The sequence below is a fragment of the Cryptotermes secundus genome, unplaced genomic scaffold (assembly GCF_002891405.2).
Source record: "Cryptotermes secundus unplaced genomic scaffold, Csec_1.0 scaffold358, whole genome shotgun sequence".
NCBI classification, from domain to species: Eukaryota; Metazoa; Arthropoda; class Insecta; order Blattodea; family Kalotermitidae; genus Cryptotermes; species Cryptotermes secundus.
Window position 1 is genome coordinate 2,109,191 of NW_019721523.1, and position 20,616 is coordinate 2,129,806.

Below are 20,616 nucleotides of genomic sequence, written 5' to 3' on the forward strand. Positions count from 1 at the left end.
AGAAATGAAGAAGTGTTAATTAGAGTCAGTGAGCAGAGGAATATCCTACATGAAATAAGAAAACGGAAGGCTAATTGGATTGGTCATGTTTTACGCAGAAACTGCCTTCTAAAAGAAGCTATCGAAGGAAAGATAGATGGGCGGATAGAAGTGACAAGAAGACGAGGAAGAAGACGTAAGAAGATGCTGGATGACCTTGGGGACAGAAGAGGGTACTGTCATTTGAAGGAGAAAGCTCTAGATCGCATTAAGTGGAGGAATTGTTTTGAAAGAGACTGTGGACCTGTCGTCTTGACAGATTACTGATGATGATGATGATGATCTGTATAGAGTCTACTGACAAGTCCTTGGAGCTCTTGAGGGATTTTCATCAAAATATCTGTTGTCTTTGTTACTTAGGAATATTATCGTTTTGAGAAATCGCATTCTTTGCTGTCTTCTAGCTGTATATTTAATAGTATAATGCCCTCTGAAAATTCAGTGGGAAATCTTTGTTTGTTGCACAAGCTGTATTGTTATTGTTTACATATGAATGCAGTATAAATTTAAAATTAAAATACAAACGTCAACATGAATGTGCTATCCGATCAATCCATGCTTACATAGGCTTGTGGTGACCATTTTTTTAACCACTGCGTTATAATAAACATAATACGGTTTATATTCTGCGTATTGTAGCGTGTAGGCCTGTTCCCGGTTAACGATCTCGAAACAACGGAGCATCTGCTGATAGGCAACAGATTCTTAATAAGCAAATACGCAACCCTTAGTGAGTAACGTGTTTGTTTGCGAGCGTTAGCCACTAACGGTCTACGCTCTACAATATGTAATACACTGGCGTCTGTGATCATATTATTATATGTAGATCTGTTGCTAAATAGTGACTCTGTAAATAACGCCCTCTGCTAGGCAACAGATTCCTAACAGCAACTATAGAACTACAACAATGAGGGGTGTTTTCTGCGCGGTCCATACCGAGGTATTAGAGGCAGGAGAGGTCTAGAATTTAGTTAGTTGAGCTGGAATGAATCAGAAGAATAGGAGATTGGCGTGAGATGACCGCCAGCGTGGGAGTTAGTGCAGTGCAGGGAAATGAAGATTTGGTTGGTGAATTAATGTGTTAGTCAGAGAACTGTAGTTCAGTTCTTGCGAGCTGCTGCTGTTAGAAGCTAGTAGCTGAGGCACGGGGATATTTCTGGAAGGTGGAAAAAGTGGAGCGTACGCCGTTGGAAACCGTTACCATGCAATGACTGTTGAAGAAACAACAGACTGAGAAAACTTAGTACGTGCTGTAGTGAACTGCAGTGTGTAATTACTTGTAGTTACGATGTATAAGTCTTCAGTGAATCAAATTACCAATCCGAACGCCGCCTATAGTCACCTCATACACGTGACAGTATGATTCTTGGGCACCTGTAATAACTATAACGTAATTTAGTTTGGAATTATATAAGTGTGATATTATTGTGAGTTGGGATGCTTGTGGAATGAAGTAGCCGTGACGCATCTCGTGTCACTGTTTCGGCATTTTCATGGACGAACTGGGATAAATTTCGAAATAATCTCAGAACGCGCAGATTTAATGTCTCGGTGAATTTAGTGTCTTTTTATCTGTATCCGTTGTTCCATCTCCCTTTCCTTATCACTTTCGTAACTTTCTCTCCTTCCATCCTATCTCCTAGTTCCTCTTGTGTTATAGAACGTCAGGAACAAATATTTTCCATCACCAACAACCTCCCTTATTCTATTTTAAAGCAAAGAGAAAGTTAGCCAAACTTTATAAATTACATATGTCAAGCCTTCCCTCCGACTATAGCCTGCATGAAAAGGAATATGTAGGTGGGATGAAAGCCTTGAAATTACGCTGTTTTGTGTTACCGTACACATGAATTGTGTAGCGTTAACACGATGCATGAAGGTAAGGTGTGTAATATTTCATGAACAAGCGAGCAGTCTTTTTCAGCTTTTCATGTCTCTTCTGTGAGTATTTTTGCGCGTTATTCGTGTGAGGTGGCGGATGCAGCCGGGAAGTTAGTAGTATGGAAGCTTATATAACAGATGATGATGAGACTTACCGATGACATTTCAACGGGTCCATGTGTGCTGTGTGTTCCTAGGGGGTCCGCGGGCTCGTAAAGTAAGAGAGCCACTGCTCTATAGAGCTAATGACCAGTTGTTTAGTTTCTAACTTATTTTAGTGTACCGAACTTTTAGGTCTAACTTATAATACCTGACACTATACCCCTGTTATCTCTAATTGTATTTGTGTTTTGTATGTTTTCGTATCTTGCTTGTTCCCCCCCCCCCTTTAGACTCCATCTCTGTCTTTGAGTATAATTTGCTTTCTTGCTGTTTCCAAGGGTTTTAATTGTAAATTAATTCGATTGCTTCTACTGAGTCACTGAGATATAAAAAATTCTGTCACAGTTGTAGCTCGTTTGCTCAATTCTTTTGTTTGATATCTTTTTCTAACCCTTTCTCGCATTACTATTTGAGGGCCTATACGAACATGTTCACGAGGATTGTAAACCCCCTAAAGTCTGACCTTGAATTACCCTAATATTAATCGAATAACCACATTAAATGGAATGTTATGCATCACGAATGAAATAATGATACAAATTGACAGAGAGGCCTTGTTTCACAGATATTTGATTTGTACAGTTGGATCACATACTTTTCGATGGAAATAAATTTCATAGTTACATGATCAGACTTTATTAAAAACGCTATAAATATTCCTTCTTGATCAGGATAGCTTTAAAACACGAACAAATCGAATAATTTACACATTTTATTGTTCCTGTATTCCGATTGCTGAACTGCTATAACATCGTAGCGTCGTTGCATATTTATTGCTCAGTTAAACAGTGCAGGCAATAAATTGAAATCACGCAGTTCAATTCATATTTGCGTGGCAGTGTAACCCTACACAAGAATGAAATGTGCTCCACAGTGGCCGTAATCCCCCCGCAACAGATTTTCACCTGACATACGAACAGAATAATTGTCAGCTCGAAAGATAACGCTTAACGCTGACGTTTTATGAAATTCAAAACCATAAAGTTTTTTTTTTAATCTCACTGAATACACGCTTCCGGAATTGATATGCTCGAAGGAAATGCGCTTACACGTCCAGGCATAGCCCGCACACGGAAGATGTGAGCCGCAAATGTATTCATGTCAGGGAGTTGGAGAAAAAGTGTTGCACTCATTTTGCTTTGTCACTACAAGGAGGTTCAACCCTGATGATATATGATTGCAAAGCAGTTCTATTCACCTTCCAGACTCAACCCATGTTCCTGCACGTCTGCGCCCTCTCGCCTACTTCTCGGTCTTTCAGTTAAAAGGTTTCCAAAAGGCTTCCCTACACCAGTTCTGACATTCCCATCTAGAACTCCTAAATTTCAGTACCTTGACAGTACCAGGCTAGCTAGCTAGCTAACTCCATGGAGCTGAGTCCTTGAGAAGGTGCCAGTCGCTCAACTACTCAAGAATTTCCCAAACTTTTATGGAACAGGACGGTTCATTACCGTGTTAACACAAGCCCTCCATTGGTCTCTATCCCGAGCCAAGTGAATCCAGTCCATACCAGCACATGCTATTTTTCTAAGCTCTATTTTAATATTATCCTATGTATGTCTAAGTCGTCGTAGTGGTCTCTTCCTTTCTGTTTTCTTAACCAAATCATATGTGTATACCTCTTTTTTTCTATGTGTGTTGCATTCCCTGCCCATCCCATCTTCTCTGACTTGACCATCCTAATTATATTTGGCGAAAAGTACAATTTATGGAGCTCCTCATTTTCTCCAGCCTTCTACCACTTGATCCCTCTTCGGTCCAAATATTTTCCTCAGCTCCCATTCTCAAACACCCTCAGTCTGCCTTGTTCCTTTCTTTAATGTCAGAGATCAAGTTCTGCACCCATACAAAACTACAGGAAAAATTCTCATTCTCTTTCTTTACCAAGTTAGTTCGTCCTGTATAAATCACGAGCTTGCCAGTTATAGGCCCAATATCCTAATTACACGTTTACTTCTTCCTTCTTGTGTTCCAGTATTGTCTTTGTCGTCTTGTGCGTTAGGCCATGACGTAAGTCTGTGAAGCAGTGAACCTTGCACAGTCTCGTAGTAGCCGTCATGCGGACAATACGGAAGGATTTCTGCTTGTTGCAGAGACGTGGTGATTCCCAAGTCCAAGTTCCTGGCTGAGGAAGAGGCGAAGAGGAAGGCAGCTGCAGCAGCAGCCGCGGCGGCGGCAGACAGTCATGAGGATGATGACGGAGATGATGACGTCTTCTACGACAGCGAGGATGACCAGGATGATGACGATGATAGTAGCGACCCCGTTTCGTAAGTAGCGTTCTTATCTTCACTTCAGATATCTCTGGGAAATTTGGAATGTCGTGACGAGAGTCATTTACGGCAAGTGGCACAAATTTCCTGTGAATGATTTACAGGACTGAACAACTATTAACGAAACTGGATGCGGTATTATCCTTGAGGACGGTCCACGGATACAGCTGCAAGTGCCCGTAACGTTTGTTTCATTTTGTGTCAGCAGAAACTTGTCTTAATTGTGCACAGCTTAGATTATTCCAGCGATTCTGGATCGGAGGAATATGTGTATTTGAAGCCTCATAAGGGCGCGCATGAGATGTACCCTTTCGTACATTGTCAAGACACACGTCAAAAGCGCATAAGAAAACGTCCTGAGAAGTTTCATTTGTACAGCATTTTCTGTAAATGAAATATAGAACTTTCGTTTAAATTTAATCTTTCAGTTTTTTTTGTGTGTTTGTAATAAGCAGTAACAGAGTGGGCATACCCCAGTCCGTATAGCGACTGGCTACAGGCTGGACGACCAAGGAGTCGGGGTTCTCATAGTATATGTATAAGATATAAGATAGTATAAGATAATCATGCAGTTTCTACACTACGATATGTTTCGGCCACTATTTCTGTCCATCATCAGGGAGTACTTACACAGTCGCTCTCAACTTTCTCTGTTATGCCCCCTTCATTAGCCAATGTTTACAATTGGGGGAATGTCATGTTGTTGTTTACAGTGCAGGTCTCCAGTTATACACTTCAATACTATAAATTATATAAAATTTGTCCTAATTTCCAGAAGAGTACCCTTTATTCGCAATGCAAGCCTATTTTAATTTTGCATCTGCCTTAAAATTATTTTTGTATAGCTACTTTGTTTTTTATTAAATTCTGAACTAGATACAAACTTTCGGAAGTGAATGGTGTTTAATCCTCTCATTTCTTAAGTAAAAACCATCTGTTACCGTATTTCCATGGTAACGTGTAATTGATATTGTTAACTGTTGGATTACGGCGGGATATATTTCGCCTATGTAATGTACTTAATGGCCGGTCACGGTAGCCGAGCGGTCTAAAGCATGTACTGTCTTCGCTCGCTTGGAAACCGGGATCATGGGTTCGAAACCCACTCAGGGCATGGATGTTTAGTTTGTGTGTGTGCGTTTTTCTGTGTTTGTGTACAGGTAGAGGCCTTGCGACGGGCTGATCACCCGCCCAAGGAATCCTACTGAATGTGTAAGATCTAGAAAAACCGAAGTGAACGGAGAAGTTCATGGAGGTAGGCCTAGGCCCACTGGGGCGGTAGTGCCAAGGAAAAAAAATGTACTTAATGAACTATATTAGAAGGGTCAATAGTTTAATCTCAGCGTCTTGCATATAATAGAGGAATGGTTAACCGATTACCTTTAGTGGATTAACCGAGATAGCCGTATTTGGCAAGATGCCATAGAGGCTGTTTTTAAAGGGGATGGAGTTGTTAGCCCGTGAGTCGTTTTTGCACTCATCAGAACACACATACACCTACTCAATAATTTAATGTGAAGCCACCCCATCGCGTAGCGGAGCTTATGGTTAGCAGGAGGGTGTGGCTCATGATAAAAACAGGCAAGCAAACAAACCGCCACAATGCCGCGTGTGTACTGATATTTACTGTTACATTGTTATACACACGGAAGAAAACGTGGCTGATAAGTCCAGCGAGAGATTTGGCAATCCTCTGTAAACAGGTCAACATTTCAAGTTGTCTGATGATCGTATTTTCTCCATTTGTACCAAATCATCTAATTATAACTTACTTCCCTTGTTGGAAGTTGTGATTTTTAAAGTGTTCCCAAACATGGAATTATGTTGTAGTTTGGAAAACATAACTTTGGTACTCAAGAGGTTTGCCCCTTTATAATAATCCAAAGGAGGGTGTTAGGTGACGGGACGATGTAATCATCATCATCCCGTAAAATGATGATGATGATGAAATTTAATTCCATATGTATTTACGTTCTTACTTAGCAGCCCAAAGGCCAGTTTTGAAGTATGAAGGAAAACAGGAAACACATACGCAAAGAAAGAAAAAGCAAAGAAGTTGGTGTCATTTAGACGATAATAAAGATATAATAAGTGCAGTTTCCTCAACCATTATGCTGTAAGAAAATACTGTGATATGACGCCCGAAAGCCGGAATAGTGAAGTCAGAATAGATGTTAATTGCTAGGCAACTACTCGGTAAACACATTCCCGTGGCAACGAGTACGCAAGCAACAATCGAGTAACTTCCGTTGCTATGCAGTGGCGCTATAAATGCGCCTTCCCAAATAATGGAGACGCTGTGTTTTCTGCATGGTCCGTGCAGAGTGGTTATAAAGAAGATTTCAGTTGAGAAGAACTGAGTAAAGTTTCGAAACGCCAGCCTGTCTGGATATGAGCTTGGGAGCAGAGGAACTGAACTGAGTCGAGTCTTCGGAATTCGCAGTTGCTTCATTCTTTCTCTATGCAGGTCTATAGTGTAAGAGGACTTTTTGTTACCTGCTATGAATGCTACGTAACCCGCCAACCCCATTACCCTTAATTTCAACCCATGATAATACTCGATAAGTTAAAGGTAAAATTGTCCCTGTGCTTAACTAATTAATCACTACGCTATGAAAACATACTGGGGGAGAAGATGTATAGACCCACGTTTTCTAGACTTCGGCACCAGCTGGTAGGTGAGTTGTCAGCTGGACGCCCTTGCCGTTTTACCCCCGGGGAAATAGCCCCCGGTGCCCATTGGTTAGGAGGCTGGATGGGCCCTAAATCCGGTCTGGACGACACGGAGAAATGAAAACTCTTGACCCTACTGGGACTCGAATTCCAATCCCTTAGTTGTGCAACTTGTAGTTATACCTACTAAGCTTTACCGGCTCTTGATAATAATCAATAATGAAGTAAAATTAAGACGCTTTCCACATATAGATTTCTCCAGACATCTCTTACTTCATAATTGGATTGAATGAAAATAAAATTTTGAGTTCCAGCTAGACAGTGAGGTACATCTGAGAGTGGGCGTTATGCCTGCAACGTCACTACCATGGGCCCAATAAATTGGCGTCGCCTTAGATGTTGCTAATTTGGAATCATTCATGTAGTGCTGTTACTATAGCTGCTATTACGTAGGGAAGTAAAAAATTATCCTCACTCTTGTTTTTTCCAATCCATATATACAAAAGTAGGGGTTGAACAAGTACTTCATTTTCTACATAGTCTCCTCCCTTTTCGATGCACTTGGTCCAGCGGTCCAAAAGCTTGCGTATTCCCTCCACGAAGAAGGTTTTCGGTTGGTCGCGCAACCATTTATGCACCGCTTCCCCCACTTCTTTGTCCGTAGAAAGTCAAAAACCTCGTAAAACATCTTTGAGCGGTCCAAAGAGATGATAGTCGGAAAGGGCGAGATCTGGGCTGTAGGCAGGGTGTTCCAGCACCTCGAAACACAAATGGTTAATGGTTTCAACCGTCTGGCCGTCCTTGTGAGAGTGTTCATTGTCATGCAACAACAACACTTTCTTCGACAATAGCCCTCGGCGTTTGGTGCGAATTGCTGGCTTCAGATTTTTGGCCAGCAAATCACTGTATCTTGCACTGTTGATCGTACACCCTTTTTCCAGGTAGTCTTCCAGTATAGGCCTTTTTGAGTCCCAAAAAACTGTTAGCATCACCTATCCCACGAAAGATTTGAGTCTTGAATTTCATCTTCGTTTGCGATCCCGGGTGTTTCCACGCCACACTCTGGCTTTTGGATTCTGGCTCATAGTGATGAACCCACATATGAATTTCAGCCCCTGACACACCTTCCAATGAGAGAAATCGGGTCACTATTCTTTGTTAATCATTGGTGCACACTGCTAGCAGAGCGGCCATGTTTACACTGTCACAGCATCAAGGAAAATGATACGATCAAGGTAATACTTCGATCACGTGACCACAGTAGTACCAACTCCAACAATGCATGCGTAGGAGGAAGTGTGACAAACCTAAAGATGTGTTATGGAGAAAGTGCGGATAATTTCTGACTTACCCTCGTATTTATTTCTAGGCTTCTAATGCATATTTTGAAGCCATGGTTTATTTTTACACAGTAAGCGTTCAAGTTACATTGTTAATTCCTGAGAAATAAATTCTCGAAGATCGTCTTTGTGGCCCCTTTAGTCTCTCATATAACATAAGCAAGTCCTGTTGTCTCGTCGGATCGAGTGCGTTCTGTCGTCTTTACTCGCCGTGCAGAACGACAGATAGGCCCAATGCATTCACAATTTCGGAATACTTTGGCCGCCGTGCCAGTAAATAGTTTCCGATGGCTCAGGTTTGTTGAGTTCGTGGTAAAGACCCAGCAAGTGAAGCGTACAATTTCAAAAGCCTCATACAGCTTTAAGTTCGTTCAGTTTCATCATCATCATCATCAGTAATCTGTCAAGACGACAGGTCCACAGTCTCTTCCAAAACAGTTCCTCCACTTAATGCGATCTAGAGCTTTCTCCTTCAAATGACAGTATCCTCTTCTGTCCCCAAGGTCATCCAGCATCTTCTTACGTCTTCTTCCTCGTCTTCTTGTCACTTCTATCCGCCCATCTATCTTTCCTTCAATAACTTCTTTTAGAAGGCAGTTTCTGCGTAAAACATGACCAATCCAATTCAGTTTAGGGTCTCATAAATTCGGTATTATTTTTTGTCTTTTCTTTGCGTCTTCTTATATGCAGACCATTTTTGTGGGAACGTAATTTATTTACTTGACGTATTTTATGTATACAAAACTCAAAATATTTTGAGTAAAATAAATGCTATACAAGCTTGGCGTATCGCAGCAATTTGCAATTTTATTTTATTTTCCAGGTCATTGACGAAAATTGACCTGTTAGAAGCCACATTTCGCTTTATGGCACTATAATGGGTAGCTTGAAACGTGTACCCACGATGAAATAGGCAGAATAAAAGTTTAATTCCACATTTTGTAACTTCAACTTCGTCGAGGTCACTTTAGACAGCAACAGGTCATTAATTTTCCTGACACGTCCGTTTGGTTCCACTTGCTGTCAGTCGCAGTTGTAACATTAGTACGTTTTCTGTAGACCTACTTTGGAACTTGCTGTTAATCAACTGCCACGACGTTACATGGCACTGGTTACAACGTGACTCACATAATAGCTTTCACGTTTCATATAAATTTGTGTATGGTAGTTGACTTCTCAGTGATGTCTATGTAGCAGATATTACTTTCATGTCGTTGGGTAGATATGTAACGTCAATCGCTGCGTGAGGTTGGGTCTGTTTCAGGGAATGTAATAACGCCTGTAAGTCAATATGTCCGTTTATCAGTTCTGTGTTTAAGCATCCTGTTGCAAGCCATATCAAAACGTTTATGTATAACACAGTCCGTCAATAGTATAACAAATTGTTCCTTTTTCTTCCACATACACTTTTAACACATGTTTTGGCCTTAGATGGCCATCGTCAGGTGCCTTAATATAATAAAATAAAATCCATTAAAATTTCCTTTCTTCTTTTCCTTGGCACTACAACCCCAGTGGGCCTAGGCCTACCTCCATGAACTTCTCCCTTCATTTAAAGTTTCCTATCAAAATATTTTCTTTACTTATTGTAAAATTCTATTCCACCTCACAAGGGGTGTCGTACACTTGTTTGAAACTATTGTGTATGTTTATTACCATGTGTTTTATTGCAGTAGCTTGTTCTTTTATGTTCACTAGCCCGTTGTTCTGTTACGTCTGTAATCTGTAATTTACAAAATGCCACATGTTTATCAAATTAATTGGTTCAGTCATTTTCTTATTTTTCCCCCCCTTGGCACTACAGCCCCAGTGGGCCTAGGCCTTCCTCCATGAACTTCTCCGTTCACTTCGGTTTTTCTAGATCTAACACATTCGGTAGGACTCCTTGGGCGGGTGATCAGCTCGTGTCATTTGCTTATAGCCTGTTATAAATAAATAAACGCATTCTTTGCGTTTACATTAAAATACATTGAAGAGGAAAAGCGGCCAGAAGATTTTCTTATCGTTGCCACCCACGCAGGTGGTCCCCTGAGGGGTAGGATGCCGGGACCTCTAAAAGACGTTTCCGGTTAAAGGTAACAAATGCCCCTGTGCTTAATTATTTAAGCACAACGCCATGAAGATGTATGGTGAAGTGAAGATATGGCTCCACTACCATTCCTAATCTCGGCATCACATGGAAGGTACTTTCGGGAATAATAAATTTAGGTTTAATGTGTCCGGCGGGTTTTTTTTTTCTGGTCGAGTTGAACGGACCGCCTCTGTGGTTTAGTGGTCAGAGTTCCTGGCTACAGATCGAGAGGTCCGAGTTCGAGTCCCGGCGCTACTATATTTTCAGAGAAGTAGTGGTTCTGAAACGGAGCCCACTCAGTATCGTGAGGATAATTGAGGAGCTCCGGTTTAGAAAACAGAGATCAACGGCCGTGGGGATCCGTTGCGCTGACCACGCGACACCCTCTATCCGCTAAGGTTGGCACTAACTTCGCCGACAGCGGCGGTCGCTCGGTCAATATAGTTCGCCTGCGGACAACAGGCCACCGAGTTTCTTTTTTGTCGAGTTGAACGAAGTGTCGAAAAAAGTGCAATGAAACACCAACCGTTGCCTGTTTATGTCTCAGTTTCTAATGTCTGTTTTGAAGCGGGGTACCTCTATACCGAGCTCTAGTGGAGACACGCGAATTATTCGAGTTTTATTACTCTGGTTCGAAGAGGTTCTGGGAAATAAAATTTCATAGATAACGTTTTTGGCTTTTGAAGCCTCTAGTAGCCGATCGCAATGGTCGCGCGGAATAAGGCATGAACAATCTACAGTCCATTCGCGGAGACGAGAGGGTCCTCGTAAACAAATGCACGCGGTATCTCCTTCGCTCTTTGAATGAAATCATGCAGCGATCACGTGATGCGTGTTTCGTTGCAGGGGCGTCCAAAGTTCACTCTTCAGTCTGAATGCAGGTTAACGTGCGTCCGAATACAGTGAGTACACTGAGTAACTGCGCGCCTTGTCCACTCCTTGCTGTCAGCTGTGGCGACGCGGGGCTTGCTTTGTTTACGCTGTCTCGTCTCCGCGAATGGACTGTACGCTTCCTCAGACACTGGGATCATGGCTTCGAATCTGTCTTCGTTAATTCTGTGTTTGTGTTATCCTGTGCACTCGTACGTAACGGCCTTGCGATAGGGCTGATCACCTGTCCAAGGAGTCCTACCAACCCTCTAAGAGATTCATATTTCTAAATTACTGAATCTGATGGCAGCGGGGCCAGAGGACCTAACACGAAAGTTAGAAGAATAAGAACAAGTCAGTCTGTCGTGTAAATAAACAGGTCTGTCGTCTTGTCGGATCGAGTGCTTATGGCGCGCTGTCGGGTTTTACTTCGCGTGCAAAATGACTGTTTCTCTTTAAAAATAATTATAATTAGTCTGTAGGACTAGAAATTCTATTCTGAGTCTTCGGTAGGTTTCTGCTTTTCTGTTTCTGGCAGTTGAAATTCTGAGATATATACAATAATCATTTATTTTATTTCAAGGATTTAATTAAGGAGCAACAATTAATATCCTTTAATGAGGGACGTGTCTTTTGAAATGCCAGCTCTCTTCTCAGTGGAGTTTCTGGTTCGTTTTGATAATCCCAATTGGAACTCGTCTGGTTCCGGCGGTGATTCTGGAGGGGGTCGCTACAAATAATTATGAGGGGCGTAATGAAAAGGGTGGAGCTGTCATTAGGTTTTGCACCTTAGGACGTGATTAAGGGCTTCAAACAATGTTTGTATGGAAGTGACTGTTCATCTGGACATTTCTTTTACTACACAACACATAAATTCACCCTGTCTCTGTCGCACACCATAGAATCTATTTTTATGTCTGAGCTGTGCTCCCATTGGGCACGACAGTGCCCGCACTCCTTGAATCCTATGTAATGAAGATGAAATGTATTACAAGAAGTTCTGGGAAGAAATAATCGCCTACTTTCTCGTAATATGACACGGGCCGTATATAAAACGACAGGTACAGCAAGTCTTCTATTATTGCGTGCGTATTCGTTGCCGCGGTAAAGTATTTTTTTATCGAGCCGTTGCCTAGCAAGGATAAGGGATATACATATAGACACACGCCGATGGGGAGGGATTTATGAAGTACACCGTTGAGTTGGGCTCATGTGCCATGATATACATATCAAGTTTCATAAAGATTGGTTCAACCATTTAAAAGATGATGGGGTAGGGGATGCACGCACAGACAGCATGACGATCGCATAAGCTTACTTAATTTATTTTTTCGAATAAGGAAAATGGGCTAATAAGGAAGTAGAGAATATTTGTATTCTGTTTTATATTCTTTACCTCTGTGTGGGAACAGTATGCTGAGGATTGCATTTCCTCGTGGGAGAGTAGAAATGACTGAAGGAGAGATAAGATTACATAATGAGGAGCTTAATGTATACGCTTAATGGGATATTATCTGGATTTTAATTAATATCTTAAGCTATTTTATTTCCGGAAAGCTGAATTCCCAAGAAGGGCTGAAATGGAAATAAGAGAAAACTTTATCCCTCTTCTGTTTTACACTCCTACCTTTTCTTTTTGTCGTCTTCATGGAGCTGAACACTTCTTGAGAAGCTGCCAGTACTGTAGCCACTGAAGAACTTCCAAACATTTTGTAGAACCCGAAGGTTCATTACCGTGTTCAAAAGGGCCATCCACTGGTCCATATCCTGAGGAATCCAGTCAATACTACACCATTCTCTCTAAGATGCACTTCAATATTATCCACCCACCTACGTCTTGGTCTCCCTAGTGGTCTCTTTCCTTCTGTTTTTCTCCCAATCCTATATGAATTCCTCTTCTCCCCATTCGTGCTGCATGCGCCGCCCATCGCATCCTCCTTATCTTGATCATTCTAATTATACTTGGCGGAAAAAACATCTTATGAAGCTCCTCATTATTCAGTTTTCTCCAACCTCCTGTCACTTCGTCTCGATTCGGTCCAAATGTTCTCCTCAACACCCTGTTCTCAAACACCCTCAGTCTTTGTTCCTCCCTTAATGTCAGAGACCAAGTTTAACGCCCATACAGAGCCACAGGCAAGATTATAGTTTTGTATATTCTGATTTTTGTATTTTTAGACAGCAGACGAAAAGACAAAAGGTTCTGGACTGAATGGTAGTAAGCATTACCCGAATTCACTCTCCGCTTAATTTCCTCCTAAATCAAATTTTGAATTGTTACTTTCCGAGGTCCTTTGTGACATTTCATAACAAGCTTATATTTTACGGTGAGGATTTTTTATCACCATGACCAACCCCAAGCTGAAAGACCACCTTTTGTCGGCTGTCCGCGACTGCTTGTTGAATATGTTCGCAGTTACCTTCCATATCTGGAGGCCTTCTCCTCCATTCACAACCTGAAGGCGCGCCAGGCCATGATGACGAGGGTCCATCTAACATGGTCCTGTCTTCCTGCTTTCCGTTTTTCTCCCCCCCCCCCCCCAAGTGAAGCTATTGTGTAGTCTAAGTTAGTTGGTGTAGTTCGACAATTGAACTCTGAATTATTGTTTAGCTGCAACGAGAACTCCCATTCCTCCAGTGTATTGCCAAGCCTTGTGCACTGAGTCGAAGGTTGCTTTCTGCTTTGCTTCCCTTTGAGGTCTGTGTGTACAGATGAAACAGCGTGTGGATTTAGTGCCTAACAACGGTTCCGGAGAACACGAGAATAGCTAACAGTCAGACATCATGTCTATCTTTTGCAATATTCCTGAGCTAGACTGGAGTTCCATCCCATTCCTTGGGAGCCCTATTTCACTCTGAAACTTTCTTCCTCCCTTTTCACTTCTCCCCTCCTGGTACTTTGAATTTATCGTGTTTACTTCAGTCAGACCTTCTGGTACAAACAAACCAGAAGAGATGGAAGGACTTTCTGAGATGTAACCGAATATACAAGTCACAGAGTTTCTGAATGGTCGTAAATTTTTGTCCATCCTTACAATTTTGGATATTATATGATTTACACGTGTTGGTTATTAGGTGAGATTAGACTTCATGTCAGATCGGTTTCTCGTAATGTGGGCGGCCATTACATTCATCGCGTACGGCAGTATAAAATGGCGCCAGCAGTGTAGAGTGCGCATTGGTACAAGCAATGTAATGAAATGTAAGCTCTGTATCATGTAGAAACAGAATACATTCGAGGAAACCTCAACATATAACGCCGTGTAGTCCGTTGAAAGTCACCCGATGTTTCGAGGAACATGCTGCCTCCATCTTCGTGTTCGAATGGAAAGTCGAGCAAGAAACCGTCGTGAAAGCAAGTGACAAGCAGAGCATTATATACAAGAAGATAGGAATTTTGATACATGATCCTTATTATGTGAGGGCACGCCGTAGCGTAATTGATTGAGGCACTATGCTACAAGCCGGAATGTCGCGGGATCGAATCCAGTTGAGGTGGATTTTTTTCAATGCACCTAATCCTTCCAGCCGCACTATGGCCCTCTCATCCTCTAACAAAAATGTGTACCAGGAGTATATCTGGGGGTAAAGGGCGGCCGGCTCTTAAGGCTGACAACCTTGTCACCATCTCTGAGCCGGTTGTCTAGAGAAAATGTGGGAGCCTCGACGTCTCACAACCCTCTGGGCCTCCACGGCCTGTCACAGGGATACCTTTTCTTTACTGATCCTTAATATATACCTTCATATAAAATATCACATTCCTGTCTTTAGCAGACCATTAGCTATCGTCACAAATCGAAAACCGCAAAAGTCACGTTGTTTTACATTTCACAAAAACGTGACGTCAACAGAAGTTGAATACTTTTTGAACATAGCTTTCCACGGCGCCTTTCAGTATCAAGTTTTAAGATGAGGCAGAAGTTCTCATTTCTTATTGATTATTTATGATAGGAAATTAGGTAATAAGATGCGGTGGCTTCTAGTGGAATTGTGTTTATTTCAGGTTTCATACAATAAAAATTCATGAGTTAGTTCAAATGATGTAAAGGGGCAGAAACACGAACCAGATGATAACATAAGCCTGCGGTCCCTTAGAAAGTGAGGAAACTCTGCTGAAGATGGATACGGTGGTAGCTGCCTTGATCATCTGAGGTCGGGTGGTCAGTAATCCCTAGAGGGAGAGATGGCTGTGAGCCAGTATCGGAGCCGATACTGCGGATGCTGGGGCGNGGATGGGGGGGGGGGGGGGGGGCATTGTCAGCAGTAGTGATTCCGGCTGCCCATTTCTCTCTATGCCATTGTGGGCGTGAAAGTAATCAACACTGAAGCAGTGAATAGCCTTTAAATTTTAAAAAATTCTCTACTATCTCCATGGAGCTGTGTCCTTCTTGAGAAGCTGGTAGTCGCTCATTTGTATAGAAGTTTCCCCAACTTTAAGGGAACCAAAAAAATCGTACTCTACTCATAAGGGAGCGAGTGCAAGCGGTAGCGTAGTTGGTTGAGGCACTATGCTACAAGCCGGAAGGTCGCCGGTTAGAGTCCCGATGGAGTAATTGGATTTTTTCAAATGATCTAATTCTTCCAGCCGCACTATGGCCCTGGGGTCGACTCAGCCTGTGACAGAAATGAGTGCCGGCGCGTAGGGCTGACAAACTTGCCGCCATCTATGAGCCGATTATCTAGAAAATGTGGAAACCTCAACATCTCACGACCCTATGGGCCTCCACGCCCTATTACAGGGATACGTCAACTTTTTTTTTACTTTTACTCATAAGGGACCGTCACTGCAATCCATCCCGAGTCACTTCCATCTAGTTTACACCCGTTTCTTCTATGCCTTTATTTTGAAAAAGAAAATAAAAGGATTATGTGATCATATTGCTGTCTGTCCCCCCTGACGTCTGAAAGCCGATATAGTGGGGCCTGAAGAGACGGCGGTTGCTAGGCAACTGCTCGGTAATTGCGTTCCCGCAGCACTGAATACACATGCCGAAATAGAACTGATGGACGCCATGTTTTCTGTGCGGTCCATATTATATCAGTTACTCAATATGGAGTAAAAGGAAAGTAGCCCATTAGTTCTTCTCAGAACTTGTTTTATTAGTTTTTCGTCTATGCCTAGGTCTCCCAAGTATTCCCTTCGGGGATTTTGACTGAAATGCTGGATGCATTTGTCATTCCCCTCATGAATGCGAACATCTCCAGTCACCTTCTCTTCTCAGATTTGATAACTGTGATATTTCGGGAAGAGTAAATTATAATTTGTAATTTTCTCCATTGTTTTGCTTCCTTTCTCAGAGATCAGAATTATACCTGCAGACTTTGGTCTCATACACTCTCATTCTGGTTCTTCCGTTTGGGTGACAGACCAATTTTCGCGCTGAGCATTAATGAATATTAAACAATCGGACGTTTATTGAAGATAGCACTGCTTTCCAGAACATTATGTTCAGGCTACTACTACTACTACTACGTAACTGAGTTGTGTAAGGGGCCACGCCATAGCTCAAGCGGTTAGTCGCTAGCTTCCCACCACGGCGGCCCGGGTTCGATCCCAGGCATGGTCAAGTGGGATTTGTGGTGGACAAAGTGGCGCTGGGGCAGGGTTTCTCCGAGTACTTCGGTTTCCCCTGCCAATCTTCATTCCACCAATTGCTCCACAATCACCCTCACCTGTCATCTGGGGCTGGTACAATAGGCCAGAAGTGGCCGCAGTACAAGGGAGTTAGTCCCACCCCACTAGCAATAAAAAAACTGAGTTGTGTAACAGGTTTAACTGAAGCTTAAGCTCAGATTATGTCTGCTTATCCAGTGTTGCGCTGTCTGTAATATGTGATGTGCAATTCTGTAACCGCAGAAGTGCTCCGCCTGGCAACTCGACTTCCTGCAGGAGCTGCCCCGTCTGGAAACTGCCGCACGGGTGTTGCTCTTCCCTCGGATAATTTCTCCATTTTTAGTTACATTCTGCCCTTACTGCACACAATGGGCTTATTGAAATTTGTGGGGAAATGGGTGTCAGTCATTCACAAGAGCGGCGTTACACGCGTTCAGCTGGTCCACATTGTGTTCTTCTGTGCTGACGACACACTGCGTTGTGTAAGTGGATGTCATAACCCAAAATACTACGATATGAATTGTCACTACCATGAAAACCTCAGATCTCGCGTACAGTGTTTAGCATTCCTTTGCCTCCACTGAATCGCTTGTTCAGTTATTTTCGTGTTGTTATGCAAGGCTAATTTAACGAGGCTGTCAGTAGCTCAGACCATATAGTGTCAAGTAGAATGGCGATTGTTCACTTATAATGTGGAATGCAGTGGTCGTGGTCTAATATGATGCAATGTCCCGGAAGTCGACAGCCTCTGTGATCTAGTGGTCAAATCCAAAGGTCCGGGTTCGATTTCCGGCGCTACCAGTTTTTCTGAGAAGTAGTGGGTCTGGAACGGGGTACACTCAGCCTCGTGAGGATAATTGAGGAACCATTTCAAGGAAATAGCGGCTACGGTCTAGAAAGCCGAAATTAACGGCCGTGAGGATCCGTTGCGCTATCCACGTGACACCCTCTATCCGCAAAAGTTGGCACTAACTTCACCGACAAGCGGCGGTCTCTCGGTCGGTATTATAGTTCGCTTGCTGACTAAAACCACGGAGTTTGTTTGTGCAGGAAGTTGCCTGGAGAGACTGAGGCAAACCACGAAAAATGTCAGGATATTCGGTATATAGCCTAGAATCGAGTCGCGTTCTTTCCGAATGTATAGGTCAGATACTTATTGCTTGAGCAAACTAGGCCGATATGCTGTCGGTTCCATTTCGTCTGATACGGTTATTTAGTGTCGAAATAAATTATGGTTATAATACTCATAATCTAAATTTGCCAAACACGTAATTACAGTAACGTGAAGTTGTTCCTGTGCTTAAACAATTAAGCACTACGCCATGAAGACGTATGGAGGAGTAAATATATAGACCCATATTATCTTGACTGCGGCCTTGGTTTAAGGTGGGTTGTGAGCTTCACGCTCCGGCCGCTTTACCCCCTGAGAAAAAGCCCCCGGTACCCATTTTATAGGAGGCTGGGTGGGCCTCAGACGTTATTACAGTAGTTACTATTATTGCTAGCGGCCTCCGTAGTCTAGGGGTAACGTTCCCACCTCGTGACTCAAGGTACGCGGGTTCAAACCCGGCGGAGGTCGTGGAATTTTTAAGGGCGGAAAAATTCAGGGACTTTAAGCCATGGGTCCCGTGTCGTAGCTTTACGGCACGTAAAAGAACCTCATGTCCCAAGGGGACCACTGAACCAAATTCAGGACATTTCCCGCCCAACAGTAGTCTCTAACGCCTCTGGTAGATGGGAGAAGCATCGAGATACCGCTGAGCCAGTAGAGGCCGAACTCGCTGGCTGATTCGGGACTGATGGCACGCACAAGTACCGGTAGGGAATAGAGACTGATACAATATCATAGGGGGACGCACAATGGGGAAACCCACCCTCTCCAATACAATACAATACAATACTATTATTGCTGTTTGTAGTGTGCGTTCTGCAGTGTTCCTGGAACCTGTCAGTATGTCATTTATTTGCGAAAAGTATGTATATTTTTTCTTTTCCAGTGGATATCTTATGGTATTATTTCCATGGGAAATGCAGGTGACAGTATGTTTCTGACTTTGACGTAAAGTAATGCCCACGGAAACAAAATGAATATGAACGCCTATTCGATTTTCTGTATTGGATATATGCAAATGGCGTGCACATCAACTGTCACCTTTCCTTTGAGAAATTCCACTCACCTTTGCACTCATGTCTTCTGGGACACCACTGATGTTAGGGAAAGGAGGCAGAGATGTGGAACGGGACCAAAGAGATATAAATCTCCCCTTCTGGAGATATCTGTGACGTAGCTAGCTGCCGACAGCGACACGTCAACTGGAAGCCAAGTTCCGATAGGGGCGGCTAGTTGGTGTCACTTTATGACCAGTGATTATAAGGATCATTAGATATCCTAGTTTTTTCATCTTGTATGATGGAGTAGACAGCTTTACGATTATACAGGTTTATATTGCTAGAGGGGTGGCTAGCGATGTCTGGTCGGAGATGTTTTGAAGGAACGGGAAAGATATCTAAAAGGGAAGTCAGCGGCGTTTTTTGCAGTATTTTTTATTGAAGTTTAAAATTTAGCACTCCACGCGTGACAGCTTTAGTTTCTTCTGAATGTACACTTTCCTTTTAGGGGGGGATATGTTATAGGACTGCTAATATCTGCAGCTGTACAAACTGAGTCTTGTGCGTTATAGTAACGGAGTTCAGTCATTGCCCATCTTTTTTTTATAATGCTACTGGGGTGGAACTAAGTCCCTTGTACTGCGGCCACTTCTGGCCTATTGTACCAGCCCCAGATGATAGGTGACGGTGATTGTGGAGCAATTGGTGGAATGAAGATTGACAGGGGAAACCGAAGTACTCGCAGAAAACCTGCCCCAGCACCACTTTGTCCAGCACAAATCCCACTTGACCAGACCCGGGATCGAACCCGGGCCGCCGCGGTGGGAAGCCAGCTACTGACCGCTTGAGCTATGGCGCGGCCTATTTCATCTTAATCCTGCATGCATTATTAGGCTTCCTTTACAAAGAGAAGCATATGTCTGTCTGTCTGTCGCTGTTTGATTTTGACCTAACAGCGGGGCTTAAATATTTGGATACATTTTCATAAAATTCCGATATGGCCAGTCTTACTAAAGGTTGTTCAGCAGTTTCGATTTTCAGTCACGTGGCTTCATAACAAATCTAGGTTGCATAAGAGCATACGTGGACACTTCCATATATTTCGTTAACCTTTTCACAGTAAAGTAAATTGAGCATTCTCCTAGTTTTTCAAGATATGTTATAACAATAATGCATGATTAAGACAATTTACGTTAACAGTGCTCTCAAGCACAACATAATTATGACGTGTGGGAGGCGTGTAAATCATCACGTATTTTTACCTTCGGCTCTATATGGAGATGAGTGGCCAACGGCACGCTCCTATCGCTTTACCCCTGCAAAAGGCTGCACCGGTTTTTAAATAGACGGAAGGCGCCGCAGAACCGTTTTGAACTGGAAGCGAATAAAATCCCTTTCCCTGCCAGGAATCGAACCTCGATCGTCGAGGCAGTAGCCGGTCACTTCAACTAAGGCATCCCGTCTCCTGTGTTACTATTAGAACTGCCCCAGTTTCGTTTTGACAGGTGGTCTTGTCAGGCCAGTCCGTTAAATGACTGGGGTCTTAGCGGATTGTGAACAGAAATTTTGCACTGATTTCAAATC

At 42.8% G+C, this 20,616-nt stretch overlaps 1 protein-coding gene across 1 annotated transcript in view; it reads left to right on the plus strand.

Moving 5' to 3' along the window:
• The window catches only part of LOC111875488 (proteoglycan Cow), a 273,534-nt gene that overhangs the window by 213,741 nt on the left and 39,177 nt on the right, over nt 1-20,616 (plus strand). The window contains exon 4 of the mRNA XM_023871785.1: nt 4,176-4,352. Coding sequence (XP_023727553.1) covers nt 4,176-4,352 — 177 coding nt within the window. The remainder of the gene's footprint in view (nt 1-4,175; nt 4,353-20,616) is intronic.